Source organism: Camelus dromedarius, chromosome 12 (assembly GCF_036321535.1).
Source record: "Camelus dromedarius isolate mCamDro1 chromosome 12, mCamDro1.pat, whole genome shotgun sequence".
NCBI lineage: Eukaryota > Metazoa > Chordata > Mammalia > Artiodactyla > Camelidae > Camelus > Camelus dromedarius.
Genome location: NC_087447.1, coordinates 36166115 through 36186286, shown reverse-complemented (window position 1 = coordinate 36186286; position 20172 = coordinate 36166115). Strand labels below are relative to the sequence as shown.

Genomic DNA, 20172 nt, shown 5'->3' with positions numbered 1-20172 from the left:
ATGATTTAAATTTTTAATTGTTTTAAACTTAGAATGACATTAAATAGGAAATAAAAATGTCATGACAAGTTGAGGCAAAGACTGCAAAAGAAAGGAAAGAGGTTTACACATTAATATCTTTAATGGCACTTTTTTTCAGCTTTTTGAACAAGTGGCCCTGCACTTTCTTTTTACAGGGTCCTGCAAACCACGCAGGCAGTCCTGCCTCAGGACCTTCCATGGTCTTATTCTGAGCCTCAGAAATGTCTTCCCCAAGAGCCTCACTGCCTTCCCTTGGAGGATGACACTTACACAGGATGGCCTGGGAGGCTCCAAAGCTAAAACTGAGAGACGTAAAGCTAGAAGAGACCTTGTGCAATCAGCTGTTTCCCACAGGGACCCTGAAGCCGAGCGACAGCAGACACCAAGGCCTGGCAACCAAGGAAGGAGGAAGGCCTGGTCTAAAGGCCAACAGACGCCACATTCCCCAGATGCAGAGCATGAGACTATGAGGTGAAGAAGCCAGAGGAGGCCGGGTAACTGCTCTGAGTGCTGATCTTGACAGCAACCAAGAAGCCTGCGGTCCGGGCACCAGCCTTGACAGGTGTGATTCCTGGCTGCTTTGCTTCCTCCACCTTACCCAGTCTCCTCTACCCCTGATCTGCTTCAGTAAATACCAAGTGCCTACTCAGTGCCCAGCACTGGGCAGGGTACTGAAGTCTCAGAGGAGCCAAGACCCCTCCTCTCTGCCATTTACCCTTCTTATCGACTCAGGACTTTTCAAAGCCCGCTGGAGGAAGAATCCAAACCACAGGGTTCCATGAAACCCCTGAAGACCAGCCCACTGTAATACTCTAGCTCCCAAGGCCTCTTCTAAAACTTTTCCCTCATGGGTTTCATGTTTGAAAGGCTGTGTCTGCCAAACTATTTTTACTATGTAATAATTAATGTCTTCCATTTCTTACTAATCAGAGACGTGCACCATCTCCAGTCAGCATGGGACACCAAGGGCTGCTGCTCTTCCAAGGCACCTCAACTCCCAACAAAACAAAGAAGGGGTCTGGCCCCGTGAGCCTTGGGTGGCCTGACTCAGAGCAACGGCATGTGGCACAAGTCTCCTTCAAGTATTGATGCCGGCTCCCACCTGCGACCTGAGGTAGGAGCCACCACCACTACCATGGTGACCATATTAGAGGCTGAAGACCTACAGTCTAGTCCCAGCTCTAACACCTCAGCCAAATCACTGAACCTTCATGGACCAGAGCTTCATCATCTGAAAAATGGAATAACCTCTGCTTTGCTGCTTCTAGGGGCTGTTAGAAGGATCAAATAAGAAAAGGTACCGGAAAAAGCCAATTGTCCCTTGCTGCCCGAATGCCCAGGATTATACGAGTTTCCACATGGATAAAATGGGACTGGTAACAGTTCCGACCTTGTCAAATTGTTGTGAGAATTAAATCAGAAAACAGTTGTAAAACAGCTCCTGGCATTTTTCAAGGACTTGAAAAGATGAGGCTATTACATAATTGCTACTACTATTACTGCTGCTGCTCTTAATGACATTGTTCTCACAATTACTGTCACAACCTGCCAGCTGGCTAAGGCATTCATGGAAAAGTAGAGAAGTTTTAGAATACAAGAAGTCTTCTTAGGGCATATAGCATTGCCCCGTCCAGAACTGGGAGACCCAGGAGTATACTCCTTACATGTTTTATCCCGAATTAATCCAAAACTGAGCCAAAAGTGCAGAAATCAAAACTAAAATCCACCTGCCTTAGCTCAAGATTTTCTGCTTCAAGAAGTGGACTTTGGAAAGTATTCAAATATGTGCTAAGTATCAGCAGTAACTGATGCATCCTGAAAACCTCACACAACTTTCTAGTCCAAGGATCCACTGGGGAAAAGAAAAGCATCCGTGCCCATGCTTTGTCCCTCTAGCTGAGCCCTATTCCAGGAGGGACAAACAAAGAAAAAAGAAAACCCCCAAACACTCAGAAATGCTCACAGCAAATCTAAGAAAGCAGACTGAAACAAAACATTTTTTAGGTACGGAAAAAAATGATTAATCCCAAACCCTTAAGTCTCTCAAGAAATTGTCACGGAGGTAGTAGGAAATATAATCAGCTGTCGCAGGGTCTCAGCTTCCCCACGTGGTTCGCCTTTGACAGCAGGGGACCCTGTCACATACTGCTTTCCCTCAGGTCTGGGAGGACTCAGCCAAGGCCCTGGGGGGTAGGGAGCCAGGGTTTGCTGTAAGACGATCACCAGGGACTCGATACACAGTTACCATAGAAGAGTCAGCAAAAGACACGAAGGTCGAGAGGCTGTGACTCTGGCGTCCTACACACCCCCGAAGTCCCCCAGCCCAAGATGCCTAGTACACCTCATGAAAAAGGCAGAAACCATTAGACAGGAACAGGAACACCCACCTCTCCCCTTACCAACCCTGACCTCCTTGCATCAGCCCTGGCACTCAGCCCTTCTTCCCCTCAAATGGATGAAATGCCCTGTTCCCGTCTGAAACTAGTGAGACTTAAAGCTCTGGATCTCTTCCCTCCCACCTTCTCAGAAACCCTGCTCCAGCAGCTGGCCCACCTGTTCCTTGCATCATCTATTTCTCCATCTCTACTGGATCATTCTCATCCAAACAAACCATGCTCTACGATCTCCCTCTAAAAAAGGACACCCTCAATCCTCCCACACACACCCTCTCTAGTTCTGTTAGTTCCTCAACTGTACTTCGTATTAAAACCACCTGAAAGATTCCTTCTACCTACTGATTCCATTTCCTCACCCCATACGTTCTCTTCCACCTGTTCCAGTCAGGTTCTGCCCTTTAGGCTCTGGGGTCCCTCATTCTCCAGGGTTTTCTCCCAGCTTCTTACTCCTTCTCAGTCCCCTTTGCTGGAGCTGCCTCTCTCCCCAACCCAGGGCTTTGGTCATCTTCTCTCTTCTGTCTACATTCTCTTCCCAGGTGATTTCATCTAATCCTGTGACCCTGAATCACACCTATAATACCCAAATGTACCTCTTCAGTCCTCTCCCCTGGGTTTCAGATTCATATATCTAACTAGGATACATTCACATCTCAAATGTAACATGGCAAAACAAGATCTCATGCTCTCCCCCACCCCAAACCTGCTCCTCCCAGCCTTCCCATTTCAATGATATGAGCACCATCCACTCAGGTGCTCAAGCCCCTAGGAGTCATCTATGACCCTTCTCTTTCTCTCACAAGCTGCATCCTAATCACCAAGCTGGATTCTGACCACTTCTCTCCATCTCAGGTGCTATGACCTCAGTCAAGCTGTCATTAACTCGTGCCTGGAATATTGCAACAATCTCCTACTACTATCCCTACAGTTGCCCACCTACAGCCCAACACTCTAGAGCAGGTAGAGTGACTGACCATTCTAAAAATGCAAGTCAGATCACATCATTCCCCTTTCAAAACCCTGCAGCGACTTCTGACGGAGCTTAGAATAAAGTTTGAAAACTCCTAACCCTGGTTCACAAAGCCCTACAGCATTCAGCTGTCTCCTGTCTGTAACCTCTTCTGCCACTTTCTCCCTTGTTCACTGCACTCCAGCCACGCTGGCCTTTCCGTTCCTTAAACTTGAAGCTCTTTGGTGCCTTAAAGCCCAGGCATTGGCTGTTTCCCTCTTCCGGAGCTGCTTTGCCACCTCATCAACACAAGGATGGCTCCTTCTTGTCATTCAAATTTTACCTTAAAAGTTCGTCTATTCAGAAACACCATCACTGACCTCCTTATCTGACCAAGCCGCCCAATTACTTGGTATCATATCACTTTATTTTAATTTTCATATAGTAGTTATCACTATCTGACATTACTCTTGTTTGGTTTTTTTGCTTATTTTTCTGCTCCCTCCCTTCTACTCAATTGCCAACTCCATGAGCACCCAGACCAGCGTCTGCCTCATTCAATTCTGTAGTCCCAATGCCTAGAACAATGTGTGGCATGCAGGAGAAATCTTAGAAACATCAGCGGATGCAGTTATGAGCCTGAGAGGGCCACCGACCGAGAGGTGAGAGGTCCCAGCCTGATCCCCAACTTCTCTCTCAAACACCAATGTGAGGCACAACAGCAGGACCACAGCCACAGTGCTAGGGCTCATTTCTATAAATCTCATCCATCAGGGCTTCAACCATCCTGCCTGAGCCCAAACTAGGGAGGGAGGCTCTGGGATTTTCTAGGACCATCTGAGCTTCGAATATGCTGCTCCATACTGACTAGCAGTGGGTTGTTTTTTTTTTTTTTTCAAGTTATTGAGGAAAGTAATTCTGACTCACAGTCCTCCAAAATACAACACCATCCATCCTCTGGCTAGTTTATTCATTCAGTGAACAAACATTCTCTGCCTACTCTGCGCCAGACACTGGGGTAAAGGATCAAAAGCAGTTTCTGACCTCATGAGCTCACCGGCCAGCAGGCAGAGGGTTGCTGAGAAACGCTGCAACCCAGGTACAAGCCCGGAGTAGGCAAGTAGAGACTACAGCAGTGTTCGCGTCAGCACAGCGCTATAACTTACTGTCCCTGAATTTCATTTCTACAGACCTAGGTCTAGGGTTCCTGACGAGTAGGGCGATGCTCTCGGGCTTTTGCGGAAAAGCTACTGCTTGACTAGTGGAGGTGAGACTGTCCCTGTAAAACACCAGCCGAAGAGACAAGGAGTCTTCGAGGAATGTTATTGGCTGACTGGTTGCCCTCCCCATCCCCACCTCTCCCCCGCAGGCCCGCGCTACATAGGAGTTGGGGGTGCGGTTCCAACTCCCCCCCACCATCCCAGAGAACGCGGCCGAAGTTAAAGTCCCCCAGACGAGATAAGCTTTGTTTCTTTTCCCCTCTCCCCAACCTAGTTACCGGACCCCTGACGAAACTCCTACTTCTGCTCTCCCCACCCCACCCATCCCGGTGCCGGCACCCGCCAGGCTCCCCGCAGCCCGAGACCCCGCGGCGGAGGTGTGTCCGGCCCATCATACCAGCGCCGAAATCCCGCCCAATCGCCGCGTCCAGGGCGCAGTTCCCGCAGCGGGCCGAATTCTGACCCCCGCCCGGGTTCCCCCACGACGATGAGGCCCCTCCCTCACCCTGCGCACCCACTGGAGCCCGCCACACAACTCAGGCACAAAACACCGCTACAGAAGCGCGGCGACGACGCAGTGCGGGCCAACGCGCCAGGACCCGAGCGGGAAAAGAGGGAACGGGGCGGGGGCGCGGCGGGAACCGGGTCGGACCGCTGGGCACAGGTGCGGTCGCGGAGTCCGGGTCACTCACTCGATGAAGTAGCTGGCGCCCTCCTCTGTGAAGCCTTCCTCCCAGCCGCGGGGCAGGTCTGCGGAAACGCGAGGAAAGTCCAGTCAAACTTGGGCCGCTCAGGCGCGCGCCCCCAGAACGCCCCATCCCGCCCGCCCCGCGCCCACCTGAGCGGATCATGTGGCCGGAGTTGACGGGCTCCCCGGTGCGCGGGTGCAGCCAGGTCGTGCAGCGGAGCTGGTCACTGCGGGGAGAGAGGTGCACCTGTTAGCGCCGCCGCCGCTCCGGGGGCGCCCGCCCGGCCCCACACCCCTGCCCGGCCCACGCCCTAGCCCGCGTCCCCGCTTTCCCGCGCCGCACTTGATGAAGAAGACGCGGCCGTCCCGGCACACGCCGTAGGACCAGTGCTCAGGTAAAGTGTCCCGCCCGACCGCCGCCGCCGCCATGTTCGCCGCGCACGGAGCCGCCGCGGCCGCCGCGGGGCGGGAGGGAGAAGGCGGGGGAGGGGGCGGTGCGGGCGGCGGGCCGGCGGGCTCAGCCTGCGCGGGCCCCAGCGGCGTCCCGGGGCGCTCTATCACGGCGCGGACTCCTCCGGACGCGGGTGCACGGCCGGGTCCCGGGCGTGCGGAGTCCCGGCGCCGCCGCCGGAGTTCGCCGCCGCACCGGCCCGCCGGAGCGCGGTCGCCGCGGCCTTTGTCCCCGCGCCTACCCCGCCCCCAGCCCGCCGCGCGCCCCTTGGCCCCTGAGGCCCCGAGGCTCGAGAGGGGCGGGGGCCATCTTCGGGGCGCAGCGGGCAAACTCCTGAAACATGGTGCTCCCCGAATGAGTCGGTAAACCCCACCGGACCCCCACGACATAGCTCTCTCCCGGAACTGTACTTTCTAATAACCTAAACAGGTTACTTCCATATTCCGAGCCTCGGTTTCTTTTTCTGTAAAACGAAGTTAGTAATAAATACTATACGGGATTATTCTGTAGATTAAGTGGGATAGAAATGGTGTAAAGTGCTTAACTGGACCCTGGCACGTAGTAGGTGCTCTTACTAACCCCAGGTCTGGCGTGATTTCATTTTCCCAAGTTTGCACCTGGCATGTGAAGCAGGAGGGCGCAGGTCCTTCCCCGACACACAGACACACAGCCCTGAAGTGGCAGGAATCAAAGGCTTCTGCCTCTAATTCCTGTCAAGTGACAGAGAGGTGCTGAGAGCTGAGCTGCATCTCATCCATCTTTAGAAGAACAGACCCTACAGGTGGGGCCTCTAAAGAAGCTCTGGAAGCTTCTTTACATGGCTGTTGCCTTCTCATATTCAGGTCTCTGCTCTTGTCTCAGCCTCTGGAGGATCCCTACCCTGACCTCACTGTCCAAAGGAGACCATTCCCGTCCTCCACTTACTATCTATTTCTTTACATGTGTGCACTTTGACATTATTATTTGTGGTTTTTTTAATTGCCTTCTTGTTGTATATTAACACACACACCAGTAAAATGTCAGCTGGATGTGAAGAAGGGCCGTGGTCTGTCTCATACACAGCCGTATCCCCAGTGCCTGGAATAGCGCCAAACTCATGTATGCAGTCAATAAATGCTGGACGAGTGCATGAAACACACTCCACACTGACAGCCCTGCACACTGAGCATGGACAGAGACGAAGCTGGGCTCTGGGAGATGTCAGCCCCAGCCTTTGAGGGGGAAAGTGAGACTGTAGGCTAGATTCAGAAAGGCACCCCAGACAGGTGGAATTCAGTTGGATACTGAAGGACTGGTCAGATTTGAGTGGGAAGAGAGCACCTGAGAAGGGAGGGATGGGAGAGCAAACACGGGATTGTGGGAGGGGTATGGGATGTTAAGGAGACCATAAAGGTGCCCTTCCTTGGGAACACACAGTGTATTGGGGAATGGGGCTGATATGAGTTAGAAAGAGAGAGTTGGTATGATTGTGGAGGACCTTGAAACCTGCTTGAGAGGGCCTCCTGCCTTTGACGAAATTCTTGAGCAAATGACAAGGGAAAAGTAGTGTCTTTGTTGTTAAACATTAATTTAAAAGAATGCATTAAATGGGCAAAGGACATGAACACACAGTTCACAGAAAAGTAATGCAAGTGGCTTTGAAACAAATGAAAAAATAGTCAACTCCCTCGTAATAGGAGAAATGCAGATTAAAATTAAGGTAAGATACTGTTTTTTATTATCACATTGGCAGAAATGCACATCGTAGGGAAAGACATTCTTGTTCACTGTTGGTAGGACTATAAGATGGTTGTCTCTTTGAAGGCAATTTGGCAACAGCTATTACAATTTAAATGCATGTCTCTTTTGACCTAGCAATTCCACTACTAGAAATTTATCCTACGTTAATGCTTACACAGGGGCACAGAAACATATGTGTACTAGAGTATTCACTGCAGCACTGTCAATAGTTATAAAAGATGAAAAACAACCTAAGTATCTATCCCAAAAGAATGGGTTTATGTGGTGATGGATGTTAACTAGACTATTATTATTGTGCTGATATTTTGCAATATATACAATACTGAATCATTGTGTTGTATGCCTGGAACTAAAATAATGTTATACGTCAGTTACTCCTCAGTTTTAAAAATGAGTTAAATTACGTCATACTCCTACAGTGGGATGCTATGCAGCTGTTAAAAAGAATGAGCTAGATCTCTATGTACTGATATAGAATAATCTCTGAGATATTAAGTGAAATGCAAAATGTAGAACTGTGTATGTGGTATGCTGCTATTAACACATAGGGTGCATCATAGCTGAACAAGATACCCTTCATTTGTGTTCCCTCTTCAACAACAATATGGCATCCATCCAGGGACAAGAGTGCTTTTGTGGGAACTGTGGGATCCAGCGCCATGTGCCAAGGGACCCAGGGGGAGATCTCACCCACACATGCTTCAGACAATTAGGTATACAGACTTGGGTCCCAGCTGTGGACCCTAAGGGGCCCATGAACCAGCTTCAGCCCCTCTCAGACTTGGTGCAGGAGCCCTGGAAAACACTGTCTTAGAAAGTCACCCACAGACAAGAGGGTCTTTGTGGAAGTCCAGGTTTGGTGTGAAGTCCCAGCACACCACTGGAGCAAAAAAATACAAGTTTGGATGCACTGAAGAGGGCAGTTAATAAAAACTGGAAGAGAGCACTGCTCTTTCAAATGCAAAGACAGCAACTCAAAACTTCAAGGAACATGAAAAATCAGTAAAACATGATACCACTAAAGGATTACAGTAACCTTCCAGTAACCACTCCTAAAGACATGGAGATATGCAATTTATCCAATAAATAATTCAAAATGCTGTTTTAAGGAAACAATGAGCTGCAAGAAAATTCAGAAGGGCAATTCATTGAAATCAGGAGAACAATATATTAACAAAATGAGAAGTTCAGCAGAGAGACAGAAATCATAAAAAATAATTAAATAGGTAATCACTTTGTAGTGTGTACAGCTATTGAATTATAATGTACATTAGAAACAAAAAAAAACAAATTCTGGAGGTAAGAATACAGTGAGTGAAATTTTTAAAAATGCAAAAGAGCATCAACATCAGAATGGATCAAGAAGAAGAAAGAGTTTGTGAGTTAGAAAGTAGGAATTTTGAAATTATTGAATCAGAAGAGAACAAAGAAAAAAGAATGAAAAAAAATGAAGAAAGCTCACATGATCTGTAGGATACCATCAAAAGAAATAATTTGTGAATTATTGGAGTTCCAGAGGGAGAAGTAGGCAGAAAGCTTATTTAAAGAAAATGGCAGAGAACTTTGCAAATCTGGGAAGAGATTTGGATATCCAAGTTCATGAAGCTCATAGGTCACCAAATGAGCTCAAAGAGACCTTCTTCAAGGGTGTGGAGAAAAGGGAACCCTCCTACACTGCTGGTGGGAATGTAGTTTGGTGCAGTCATTATGGAAAACAGTATGGAGATTCCTTAAAAAATTAGAAATAGACTTGCCATATGATCCAGCAATCCCACTCATGGGCATATATCTGGAGGGAACTCTAATTTGAAAAGATACATGCGCCCCAATGTTCATAGCAACGCTATTTACAATAGCCAAGACATGGAAACAACCTAAATGTCCATCAACAGATGACTAGATAAAGAAGTAGTGGTATATTTATACAATGGAATACTACTCAGCCATAAAAAAGAATCAAATAATGCCATTTGAGCAACATGAATAGACCTGGAGATCGTCATTCTAAGTGAAATAAGCCAGAAAGAGAAAAACACCATATGATTATCATTCATATGTGGGATCTAGAAAAAAAAGACACATGAACTTATTTACAAAACAGAAACAGACTCACAGACATAGGAAACAAACTTACGGTTACCAGGGGATAAAAGGAGTGGGAAGGGATAAATTGAGAGTTCAAGATTAGCAGATAGTATCTACTATATATAAAATAGATAAACAAGTTTCTACTGTATAGCACAGGGAACTATATTCAACATTATACAGTTGAGTCTGCAGCCCACAGCCCTCCACATGGAATCTGCTAAGACAAGCTGGCTAGGACCCTGGGCAGCCACTGGGGAAACTACTCTTTGTCCCTCCCTGGCACAGTGAAGTAGAGAGGGTGGGGAAACAGACTGCACTGAGCCAGCCAACTGCATTACCCACACTGTACTGCACGTTTAGTTGCCTAGTTCTCTAGGTGAGCCTCATTCCCTGAAAGGAGAAGGATGATAATACCTAAGTACAGCCTATCCTGTGGAGAACCATGCTAGAAAAGGCAACTGACATTTATTGAATACCATGCACTAGGCACTTACATATGTCATGTTTTCATTAGAGTATAGAAATCAGTAGAAAGAAGAATCTTGGGGGCCTTCCATGTAATCTGCCTGGTCATCTCAGCTCATCCCTGTACTACTAGTTTCATACACTTAAGGGACTCCAGTGGGACCTTGCTTTCTCCCCCATACTCCTCCTGCCCTCTCCCCAAAATAAAATGCAATGTTGAGGCGAAAATACATGTGTATACTTACAGATAAAATACAATTCATCAAGAGATCCAATATGAAATACCTGAAATTATCTCAATAAATGCCAAAAGATGTATTTGAGAAAGCCATCATTTTTAAAATTATGTTAGAATCTACAATATTATAAATTGACTATACTTCAATAATTTTAAAAAAGAGTATATTGGGAAGGAAATTTTTAATTTTGGAAAGACTTTCTAGTAGTCACTGTATTTTTCTCTTTTATTCTTTACAAAATAATTTGTTTTGATTTTTTGTTCAGTGACAGATACTTAACATATTTTCTATGTTTATAATAAATTTTTATAATATCACAAAAAATAATAAAAGTAAAATCATTTTCAAATCTAAAATTTAAAACAATGATAATATCAAATGCTGATGAGTGTACAGAGAAACTGTCTCTCTCACACATTGCTAATGGAATGTGAAATAGTATAGCCATCCTGGAAAACAGTTTGGCAATTTCCTAAAAAACTTAACATTTACTTACCACATGTCCAGCAGTCTCACTCATGGACATTTGTCCCAGAGAAATGAAACATATCTACATAAAAACGTGTACATGACTGTTCATAGCAGCTTTTTATAATAGCCCAAAACTGGAAACAAACAAAATGTCCTACAGTAGTAGAATGGCTTAATAAATGGTGGTTCATCTATACCATGGAATACTTTCTGGTAATAAAAAGGAACAAACTACTGATACATACAACAGCTTGAATGGATCTCAAATTATTATACTGAATGAAAAAAGCCAATCTAATAAAGTCACATATTATATGATTTCATGACATTCTCAAATTTTAAAAATTATGAGGATGGAAAACTGATCAGTGGTTGCCAGGGTAAGGGATGGAAGGGGAAAGATGGTGGTGGGAAGGGGAAAGATGTGGGTAAAGGAACAGCATGAGGAAGATTTTCGTAGTGATAAAATAGTTCTCTATCTTGATTGCAATAGTCGTTATACAAATCAATAAAATGACTATGGAATGATATAGTCTGTATTCTGTAGACTATAGAATGATACAAACACACACACTTTTCTAATTTTGATATTGTCCTATAGTTACGTAAGATGTAACCACTGGTGAACTGGGTGGAGGGTAAATAGAGACCTCTTTACTGTCTTTGCAAACTTGTTTGCAATATACAATTATCTCAAAATAAAAAGTTTAAGAAATGTGCCAGAAAATTACAGATAACCATATGTTTCTATTGAGAGTATACTTCTGAGACATATACAAACATTCTTTAACAATGAAATATTTAAAGACATGCTCATTACAATAAACATTTTTTAAAAAGAACAAACATACCTATGGTAATGCTATTATTTAATGTTGTTTCAGAATTTCTTACCAATACAATCAAACCCAAAACAGAAATAAAAGATTTAAGTATTGGGAAAGAAATAAAATTACCTTTATTTGCAGATAATATGGCATAATGCCTTAAAACATGGAGAACAACCCTAAACGCTTAGAATTAATAAGGGAATTCAAGACCAAGATGATATTACAAAATTAATAGTTTAATAACCTGTTGAATTCTCCCCATTATAACAGTAGCAAACACATAAACAATTTAGGAATAACCCTAATGAAAAAGTATATGCAAAACAGATGTATAAAACCTATGTGATGGAAACTACAAAGCTTTACTGAGAGATAGCCAATCCTGTAACAACTTTGTTTCAAAGTTAAACCTGTAAATGTAAAAACAACCATAAAAACAATGCATGCATTATAATTGTCCTTATAAGATTTAGAAATTCTTGCAAGTACTAGTAATATAATCCAATGAATTATTAGCAAAAATATTTATATTATATATTCTAGCTCTGTACTACCCCAAACAGTAGGCATTGACCACATGAATTATGGCTAGCCTGCACTGTCTAAATTTGATATGTGCCCTAAGTGTAAAGTACACAGCAGATTTTCGTTATTTATTTATTTAATTTTTTCTTTGGAGGGGGGAAGGTAAGTAGGCTATTTATTTAACTTTTTTTTTTTTTAATGGAGGTACTGGGGATTGAAACCAGGACCTCATGCATGCTAAGCATGTACTCTACCACTGAGCTATACCCTTCCCCCCTAGTACACAGCAGATTTTCAAGACTTAGTATGAAAAATCTAAAATACCTCATTCATAAAAAAAAATAATAATATAATTGTTTATAGGGATTACATGTTGAAATAATATTTTGGGTATATTGGGTTATGTAAAATATATTGTTAAAATAGTGGTTACTACAAAATTTAAAGTTACGTATAAAGTTACATATATATTGGCTCACCTTTGTGGTTCACATATTTTAATTGGACAGTGCAGCTCTAGCTTTTTCCTTTTCTTTCTTCCAGTTTTATTAAAATATAATTGACACATAGCACTATACAAGTTTAAGGCATAATGATTTGACTTACATGCATCATGAAGTGATTGCTGCAATAAGTTTAGTGACCATTGTACCTTTTGATTCCTTCATCCAATTCCGCTTCCTCCCATCACCCACTTCTGCTAAACACAAATCTGATCTCTTCTATGAGTCTGTTTGTTTGTTTTTAAAGTATAAATGACCTACAGCACTATGTTCGTTCCTGTTGTACAATATAGTGATTCAATATTTCTACACATTTCAAAATGATCACCACAATAAGTCTAGTTACCATCTGTCACCATACAAAGATATTACATAGTTAATGGCTATATTCTGTATACTGTACATTTCATATCCATGACTCATTTATTTTGCAACTGGAAATATGTACCTCTTAATCTCCCTCACTTATTTCTCTCCTCCTCTGCTCCCCTCCGCTCTGGCAACCACCTGTTTGTTCTATGTATCTATAACTGTTTGTTTTGTTTTATTTGTTCATTTGTTTTGTTTTTCAGATTCCCCATATAAGTGAAATCACATAGGATTTGTCTTTCCCTGTCTGACTTATTTCATTTAAAATAATACCCTATAGGTCCATCCATGTGGTCAATAATGGCAAGATTTCATTCCTTTTTATGGCTGAGTAATATTGCATTGTATGTATATACACATCTTTATTCAGTCATCTATTGATGGGTACTTGGGTTGCTGCCATATCTTGGCTATTGTAAATAATGCTGCAGTGAACATAGGGGTGCATGTATCTTTTCTAATTAGTGCTTTTATTTTTGGGGGTAAATACCCAGGAGTGGTATATACTTAGTGCCATTTTGTTGATTTGGGGGTTGTTTTTGTAGTTCTTTTTTGTTCCTTTCTTCTTCTTTTGCTCCCTTCCCTTGTGATTTGATGACTATTCTTAGTGTTGTTTGGATTCCCTTCTCGTGTGTGTGTGTGTGTGTGTGTATCTATTATAGACATTTGGTTTGTGGTTACTATGAGATTCATATATAGCAATCTTCATATATATGTGATTATTTTAAAGTGCTGATCTCTTAACTTTTAATGCATTTTAACAAACCTGCATTTTTACTTCACTACTACACCCCACGTTTAACATTTTTGACATCATATTTTACATCTTTTTGTTTTGTGTATCTCTTAACTAATTACTGTGGAAATAGATGTTACTACTTTTGTCTTTTAACCTTACTCTAGCTTTATACTTGGTTAATTTACTATCTTTACTGTATATTTGCCTTTACAAATGAGATTTTTCCTCTCTTACTTTTCATATTTCTAGTTGTGATCTTGTCTTTACTGCCAAGAGAAGTCCCTTTAACATTTCTTGCAGAGCTAAACTCACGGCACTAAACTCTTTTTAGCTTTTGCCTTTCTGTCAAACTTTGTGTGATTTTGTGTGTAACCTTTTAAGAGTGGAGTCTCTATTTCCCACAGCCCTCTGGCTCTTCTAAAAGTAAGCCCTGCTGGCCTTCAAAGCCAAATGTTTTAGGAGCTTGTCTTCCTGGTGCAGGAAGAGGGCAGGACCCTTAGGCTGGAGACCCTGATGCCCTGGGGCTCCAACCCCTCACTCCCTGGGGAGAACCTCCACAGCTGTAATTATCCTCCCATTTGTGAGCCACCCACCTGAGGGTCTTGACTACACCATGTCTCCACCCCTCCTACCTGTCTTGTTCCTTCTTCATATCTTTAGTTGTAGAAGAACTTTTCTGCTAGACTTGAGACCTTTCTCATCAATAATTGCTGTGTAAATAGTTGTAATTTACTGTGCCCGTGGGAGGAGGGGAGCTCAGAGTTTTCCTACTCTGCCATCTTTGCCCTTCCCCCTGTTTTAGCTTTTTCATGTCACGCTGTCATGTACCTATAGGCCTTACTGCCCATTAGAATTACTTGGGAGCTTTAACAAAAATGCCTGTGCCCTACCCCAAGCAATACAGTTGGCATTGGTGGCATTGGTATGAACTTAAATCTCTCCAGGTGATTCTAAAGTACACCCAAGATTCATAAGCACCATGGATGACCCCAAGGTATCAGGCCCTAAAGAATTCTTTTTCACATTTTTTATTTTATTTTATTTCTTTTTTTCTTTTCTTTTCTTTTCTTTTTTCAATTTTCTTTGGGGGGAGGTAATTAGGCTTACTTTAATTATTTTTTTAATAGAGGTACTGGGGATTGAACCCAGGACCTCATGCATGCTAAGCATGCACCCTGCGTCTTGAGCTATATCCTCCCTCCTTCTCATTTTTTATTTTAAATAATTAAAGAAAGGCATTCTACAGGCTAAGAAGTAACATTTGACTTGGAGCGCAAAGATGTGATGCCAATTCTATTCTGGATTGATACTTCCTGTGATTGATCAAAACAAGACATGAATTTTTCCCAGTCAGTTATTGCCTAGTCATGGCAAATTTTTCAGTTTATAAAAACAAAGTAATGAATTTTTTTTAAGTTTTACATGATCCTCAGCTGGGTACAATTACAAATATTGGAGAAGAATGGAATTTATGATGGATTTAAAACACAGAAGGTTTGTGTGCTTTCCCCCCTTTTCTGATCGCAGCATCTCTAGGAGGTAGGCAGGGCAAGAGTATTTATCCCCATTTTCAGAGGAGACACTGAGGCCCACTGAAGGCAAGTGGGTCACCTAAGATTGTGTGACTAGTTACAATGTAGCCTAGACTCAAACACCTCTCTACACCTGTCCAAGGCCCTTTCCAACCTAATTTTTTTAGGACAAATCACCACCAGCATCTGCAATAAGAGAAGCTGTCATCCAGAGGCTATTTCCCTTGACTGGCCCTGGGGAAGGATTTTAGTTTATACTAGACAGTTCTGTAAATGTACATGGCACTAAGCAATCACCTTAAATGCAAAATAGTTTATGTTCAAAGATGAATTAAAATGTGATTCAGTCAACAAAACATGTGCCCAAGAATTTTCAGTTTCCAGATAACCAATAATGCAGTATTCTCCAGTGAAAAGTGCTGTTACTATCAAGTAGACAGGGTGGTGTGATGGCGGAGCATGGACTTTGGGGTCTGACAGTCGTGCATGTGATTCTGGTGCTGCCCCTCATTAAGCCGTGTGAATTTGGACATGCCACTTCTCTTATTATTGAACATCTATTGGCAGTAGACAGACACCATGGTCCCTCCCCTCAAGAATTCTCAATACTGGGGGATAATACCTTTAAATACCAGAAGACCATTGCTGCCCTCGAGCTGCTAGGGGAGCACTACAGGAGCCTGAAGACAATGGTTCAGGAAAAATATATATACAGATACATGGAGAAAGATAAAGCAAATGTGGCAAAAGTTTAACAATTGGTGAATCTAGGTGTATGGGTATTCACTGTATATTTTGCCACTTTTCTGTAGGTTGGAAAATTTCCCAAGTAAAAAGTTGAGGGTATAAAGGTTAAAAAACAAAAATTAAATATTAAAATATTTAGTAATAGACTAATGAGAACTATGAAAGTTTCATATGAAGAAAACTCCTAATTATTACTGAAATTTATAAAACATGACTTGAATAAATGGGAGAGACCTGCCTTGAGTAGGAAGACTCCAGATTTGGGGAGGAGGCAGGAATAAGAAGCGTATGGACTGAATTGTGTCCCTGTGCCCCCAAATTCATATACTGAAGCCCTGACCCCCTATGTGGCTGTATTTGGAGACAGGGCCTTTAAAGAAGTAGTTAAGATTAACTGAGGTCATAAGGGTGGGGCCCTAATCCGTTAGGACTGGTATCCTTATGAGAAGAGGGAGACCAGACCTCACTCTCTTCCCAGGTACAGAGGAAAGATGTGAGGACTCATGGAGAAGACAGCCGTCTGCAAGCAAGGAAGAGAGGCCTCCCCAGAAACTAACCCTGCTCGTACCTGGATCCTGGACTTACAGCCTCCAGACTGTGAGGGAATACATTTCTGTTGTTTAAGCACCAAGCCTGCGCTACTTCGTTATGGCAGCCGGAGCCAACTAAGACAACAAGTGAAGTGCTTCACCCAGGGTCAAGGTCACCCAATGAGGAAATAGTGGAGCCTAGATTTGTACGGAGAGCTGTCTGGGCCATCTCCCCATGAAGTGATGTGTGAGTCAGGTCAGTGCTTCTCAAATGTTGGTGGGGATCAAAATCGCCTGGGGCAGAAGATCAGGGATTCCCTCACCCTGATTCTGAGGGCTCTACGTGAAGCCTGAAATTCTGCATTTTAGTAAGTGGTATCCCTACCAGGTGAGTCTGTTGAAAGCGGTCCCAGACTACACTTTAAGAAATGCTGCTCTAATCTGAGTCTGGAGGTTCAAAGATGCAGGAGGGACCCTCAAGGGATATGCATATAATATTTCTACAAAGATAAGCAAAAACCATTGTTAGCCTCTGAGGATTCAGGGCTGGTATGAGAGTGAGACGTATTTTTAAATTTTTGTTTTGCTTTGTATTTTTTAACCTTAAGCATGTACTATTTTTTCAATTAAAAAACTAACTTGAAAAAAGAGGTCATGAATTTAAAGAGCTTATTATTAGTCCATTAACCCCAAAATAGTAGGTGCCGATAAATAAAAATTCCTTTCTTTTTTGTCTTCCACTCAAAATTTGCCATCCCTTTCCTTCCCTCCCTTCCCCCACGCAGTGGTATCTCCGTCTGTACATTTGGTCAATATGTATTAATTTCATGCACACTGTATGCCAGGCACGGTTCTAAGGATACAGCTATTCACATAAAACAGACACTGTCCCGCCTGCCTGCACGGAGTGTCTAGTCCCCATCCTCACCTCTGGCAATTCTGACCTCTTAATTCCTGCCTCCCTGGCTCTATACTGGTCATCTCTCCACACAAACCTAAAGTGTCTTTCCTACTCTCCTCCTTCAGAACCTGAGGGAAATTCTCCTGCATGGAGCCTAGGGACCCCCAGGGGCATTTTCAGCAGGACTCATTGAGCCTAGGGCCAGCTTCCTGCTGGTCCCTGGTGGGGCTCCTGGGGCTCACGGTCCCTCTAAATCTCTAGGGTCCACCTCTTCCCTCTTAGCATCTGCTCCCCACCTCCCTGGGGTGGACAGGGCCCAGGGATTTGTGCACCAGAACATACTGCCTTTCCCTGGACCTTGGGGCTCAGAGCTGGGATCTGTGTGACCCTAAGTCTAGAATGTCCCTAAAGGCCATAGTCTTTGGAGAGGCAGCGCTGTACGTGAGGGCAGTAGTACTGCCTGTGTGTACATGTGTGTCAGGGTTGGGCGAGGGCTTTAGGTAAGATACCTTTCATCAAATTCTTTATTCTTTCTTTTACTGTTCGTTTTTTTTTCTTGTGCCCAGAGCAATTCACACTGTTACATAAACATCAGAAACTAGATGTGCAAAAGGGAGATTTAAACAACTCCCATAGTCCTGCCTTAGGGACCATTTCTGCTCACACCTGGAACAGGAACAGAGGGGAAAGGGCACTAGGCCAGGAGCCTGGATAGTCCTCACTGTCCCCTCACTGTGTGACCCGGGACAAGCTCCTTCCTTCTCAGAGCCTCAGCTTATCCTCACACAAAGTGAACACCCCAATAAAGGGCCCCCTCTGGCGTTCCTCCCCTGTGATTCTGAGCCCACGGTCCCAAGCATTCTCCTCATCAGTGAGACCTTCAGGCAGCTGCAAATTCCAACTATTTCAGATATTCAAACACAGTAAAGTAGGCTAAAACCAATTACAAATAATTAGGGGTAAAGTCCTGAAAAATCCTGAAAATAGGCAAAAATGCTTTAAAACTATTAGAGGGTTGAAAATTATCTATGAAGGATGATAACTGACACTGTAGGAAAAAAACCCCAGCAACTGGGGAATATTCATTTTCAATCAAATCATTGTTTCAATCAAAATGTTGTATTCACGAGAATGCTTTCCGAAAAATTGCTTTCAGCCCAATCCTCTGTCTCTGTGTGAGGCAGCCAGCAAGAGCTTCCGTCCAGCACCCCCGTGTCCTTGGAAGGGGTTTGAGATCCCCACTTCCGGTGAAAGAAACATCAGACCAACTGCAGGCTGCACGTCCCCAGCGAGCACTTTCTGATTCTCTCCGTGTCAGGCTCCGTGCTGGGCACCGAGGACTCGAGGCAACCAGGAAGGTCCTGCCGTCCTGCCCAGGCAGGGCTCACAGCCTGTCTGATAGGGCAGACAGACACATCCACGGACGCCTGTTCAGAGTGAGGTGAGGTGAGAACTGGGAGGGTGGTGCGTGGAGAAAGGCCGGGAAGCCGCTGCCCTGTCCCTGGAACGGCCATGAAGCTGTAGAAACTCAGCCTCCCCGTCCTTAGTAAATGTTCCTGTTATTTTTGCTGTGAAACAAGTTATCCCAATATCTAATGCCTTAAGACAATAACTGTATTGTTCTCAAGGTTCCTGTAGGTCAAGAATTCAGATAGGGCATGGCAGGAATGGCTTGTCTCTGCTCCAGAATGTCTGGGGCCTCAGCTGAGCAGATTCAGTGGCTGGGGGGCCTCACGGGCTGAGGGCAGGAATCACGTGGAGATAACCTCACCCACGTGCTGGGGGCTACTACTGGCTGCCTCCTGGGCCTCCAGTGTGGTTGTTTTCTGGACCACCTGTGCATGGCTTCTGCAAGTGGCCTCGGCTCTCTCGTGGGTTGGAGGCCTCAGGGTTGGCCTTCCTACCCCAAGCATGAGTGTCCCAGGTAACCAGGCCTTTTCTGCCCTAGCTTCTAAGTCCTAAAGTGTTACTTCTCTGAATTCTGTTAATTATAAGCAAGTCATGGGCCTGGCAGATTGACAGGGAGGGCAGTGAGACCCCACCTCTTGAGGGGACAATGAATAGTTTGACACAGACAGTCTCCACACCTAGGGTGGATCCAGGCACCCCATGTCCTGCCCAGCATGGGACAGCAGGCCTGAGGGGAGCCCAGCTCGAGGTGGGTAAGGAGAAGAGAGGGAAGAAGCTGGGCACGTCTCTCTGTGGGCAGTTTCATTTGACCATGGGTTCAATTTCTACTTCTCCTGGAAACCTTTACGTCTGCAGCGCAGAGCTTTCTTCTGAGCTTCAGGCTAGTCTGTCCAGCGGCCCGCCTGCTCTCCCTTTCTGCGCCTCAGTGTCTTTTGAAAAATGAAGATGTTGATGCCTTGTGAGGATTAAACAACATGATACTTACAACGCCCTTGGTGCAACACCTAGCACGCCTAAGTGCTCAGGAAGTGTTGTTATTTGGCCTCGCCAACTGGGTATCTTAAAGACAGTTCAAACTCAACATCTCCAAAACTGAACTCATAATGTGCTGCTCACACCCGCCCCTCCCTCAGTGTTCCCTGTCTTCACAAATGACCCACCATCCTTCCTTTTGCCCATGCCAGAGACTGGCAGTCATCTCTCATAACTCTCTCTCTTTTATACCCCATGTCCAACCCAACCCCAAGTCTGGACAGATTTACTTTCCAGATACTTCTCTAATTTGTCCATTCTTCTCCATCTCTACTCTGACCCCTTAGGCCAAGCCGCAGTTATCTCTCCTCTGGACTCTGGCCTCCTCT

The 20172-nt window shown here is 44.4% G+C and overlaps 1 protein-coding gene and 1 long non-coding RNA gene across 8 annotated transcripts in view; one reads left to right on the top strand and one right to left on the bottom strand.

Annotated features, from left to right (window-relative positions):
- The window catches only part of PLEKHA7 (pleckstrin homology domain containing A7), a 207935-nt gene that overhangs the window by 184486 nt on the left and 3277 nt on the right, over nt 1-20172 (bottom strand). For 6 of the 7 annotated variants that reach the window (XM_064492540.1, XM_064492542.1, XM_064492541.1 and 3 more), the window contains exons 1-3: nt 5615-5700; nt 5422-5498; nt 5276-5333 (exon numbers count right to left, since the gene is read on the bottom strand). In XM_064492540.1, the coding sequence (XP_064348610.1) occupies nt 5276-5333; nt 5422-5498; nt 5615-5700 (221 nt within the window). Of the gene's footprint in view, nt 1-5275; nt 5334-5421; nt 5499-5614; nt 5701-20172 lie in introns of those variants that run through there. The other variant, XM_064492545.1, reaches the window with a different exon arrangement.
- Nucleotides 5596-19798, top strand: LOC116155361 (uncharacterized). Its single transcript, XR_010383396.1, has 3 exons — nt 5596-5666; nt 16449-16756; nt 18558-19798. It is a non-coding gene; the product is annotated as an uncharacterized LOC116155361 (long non-coding RNA).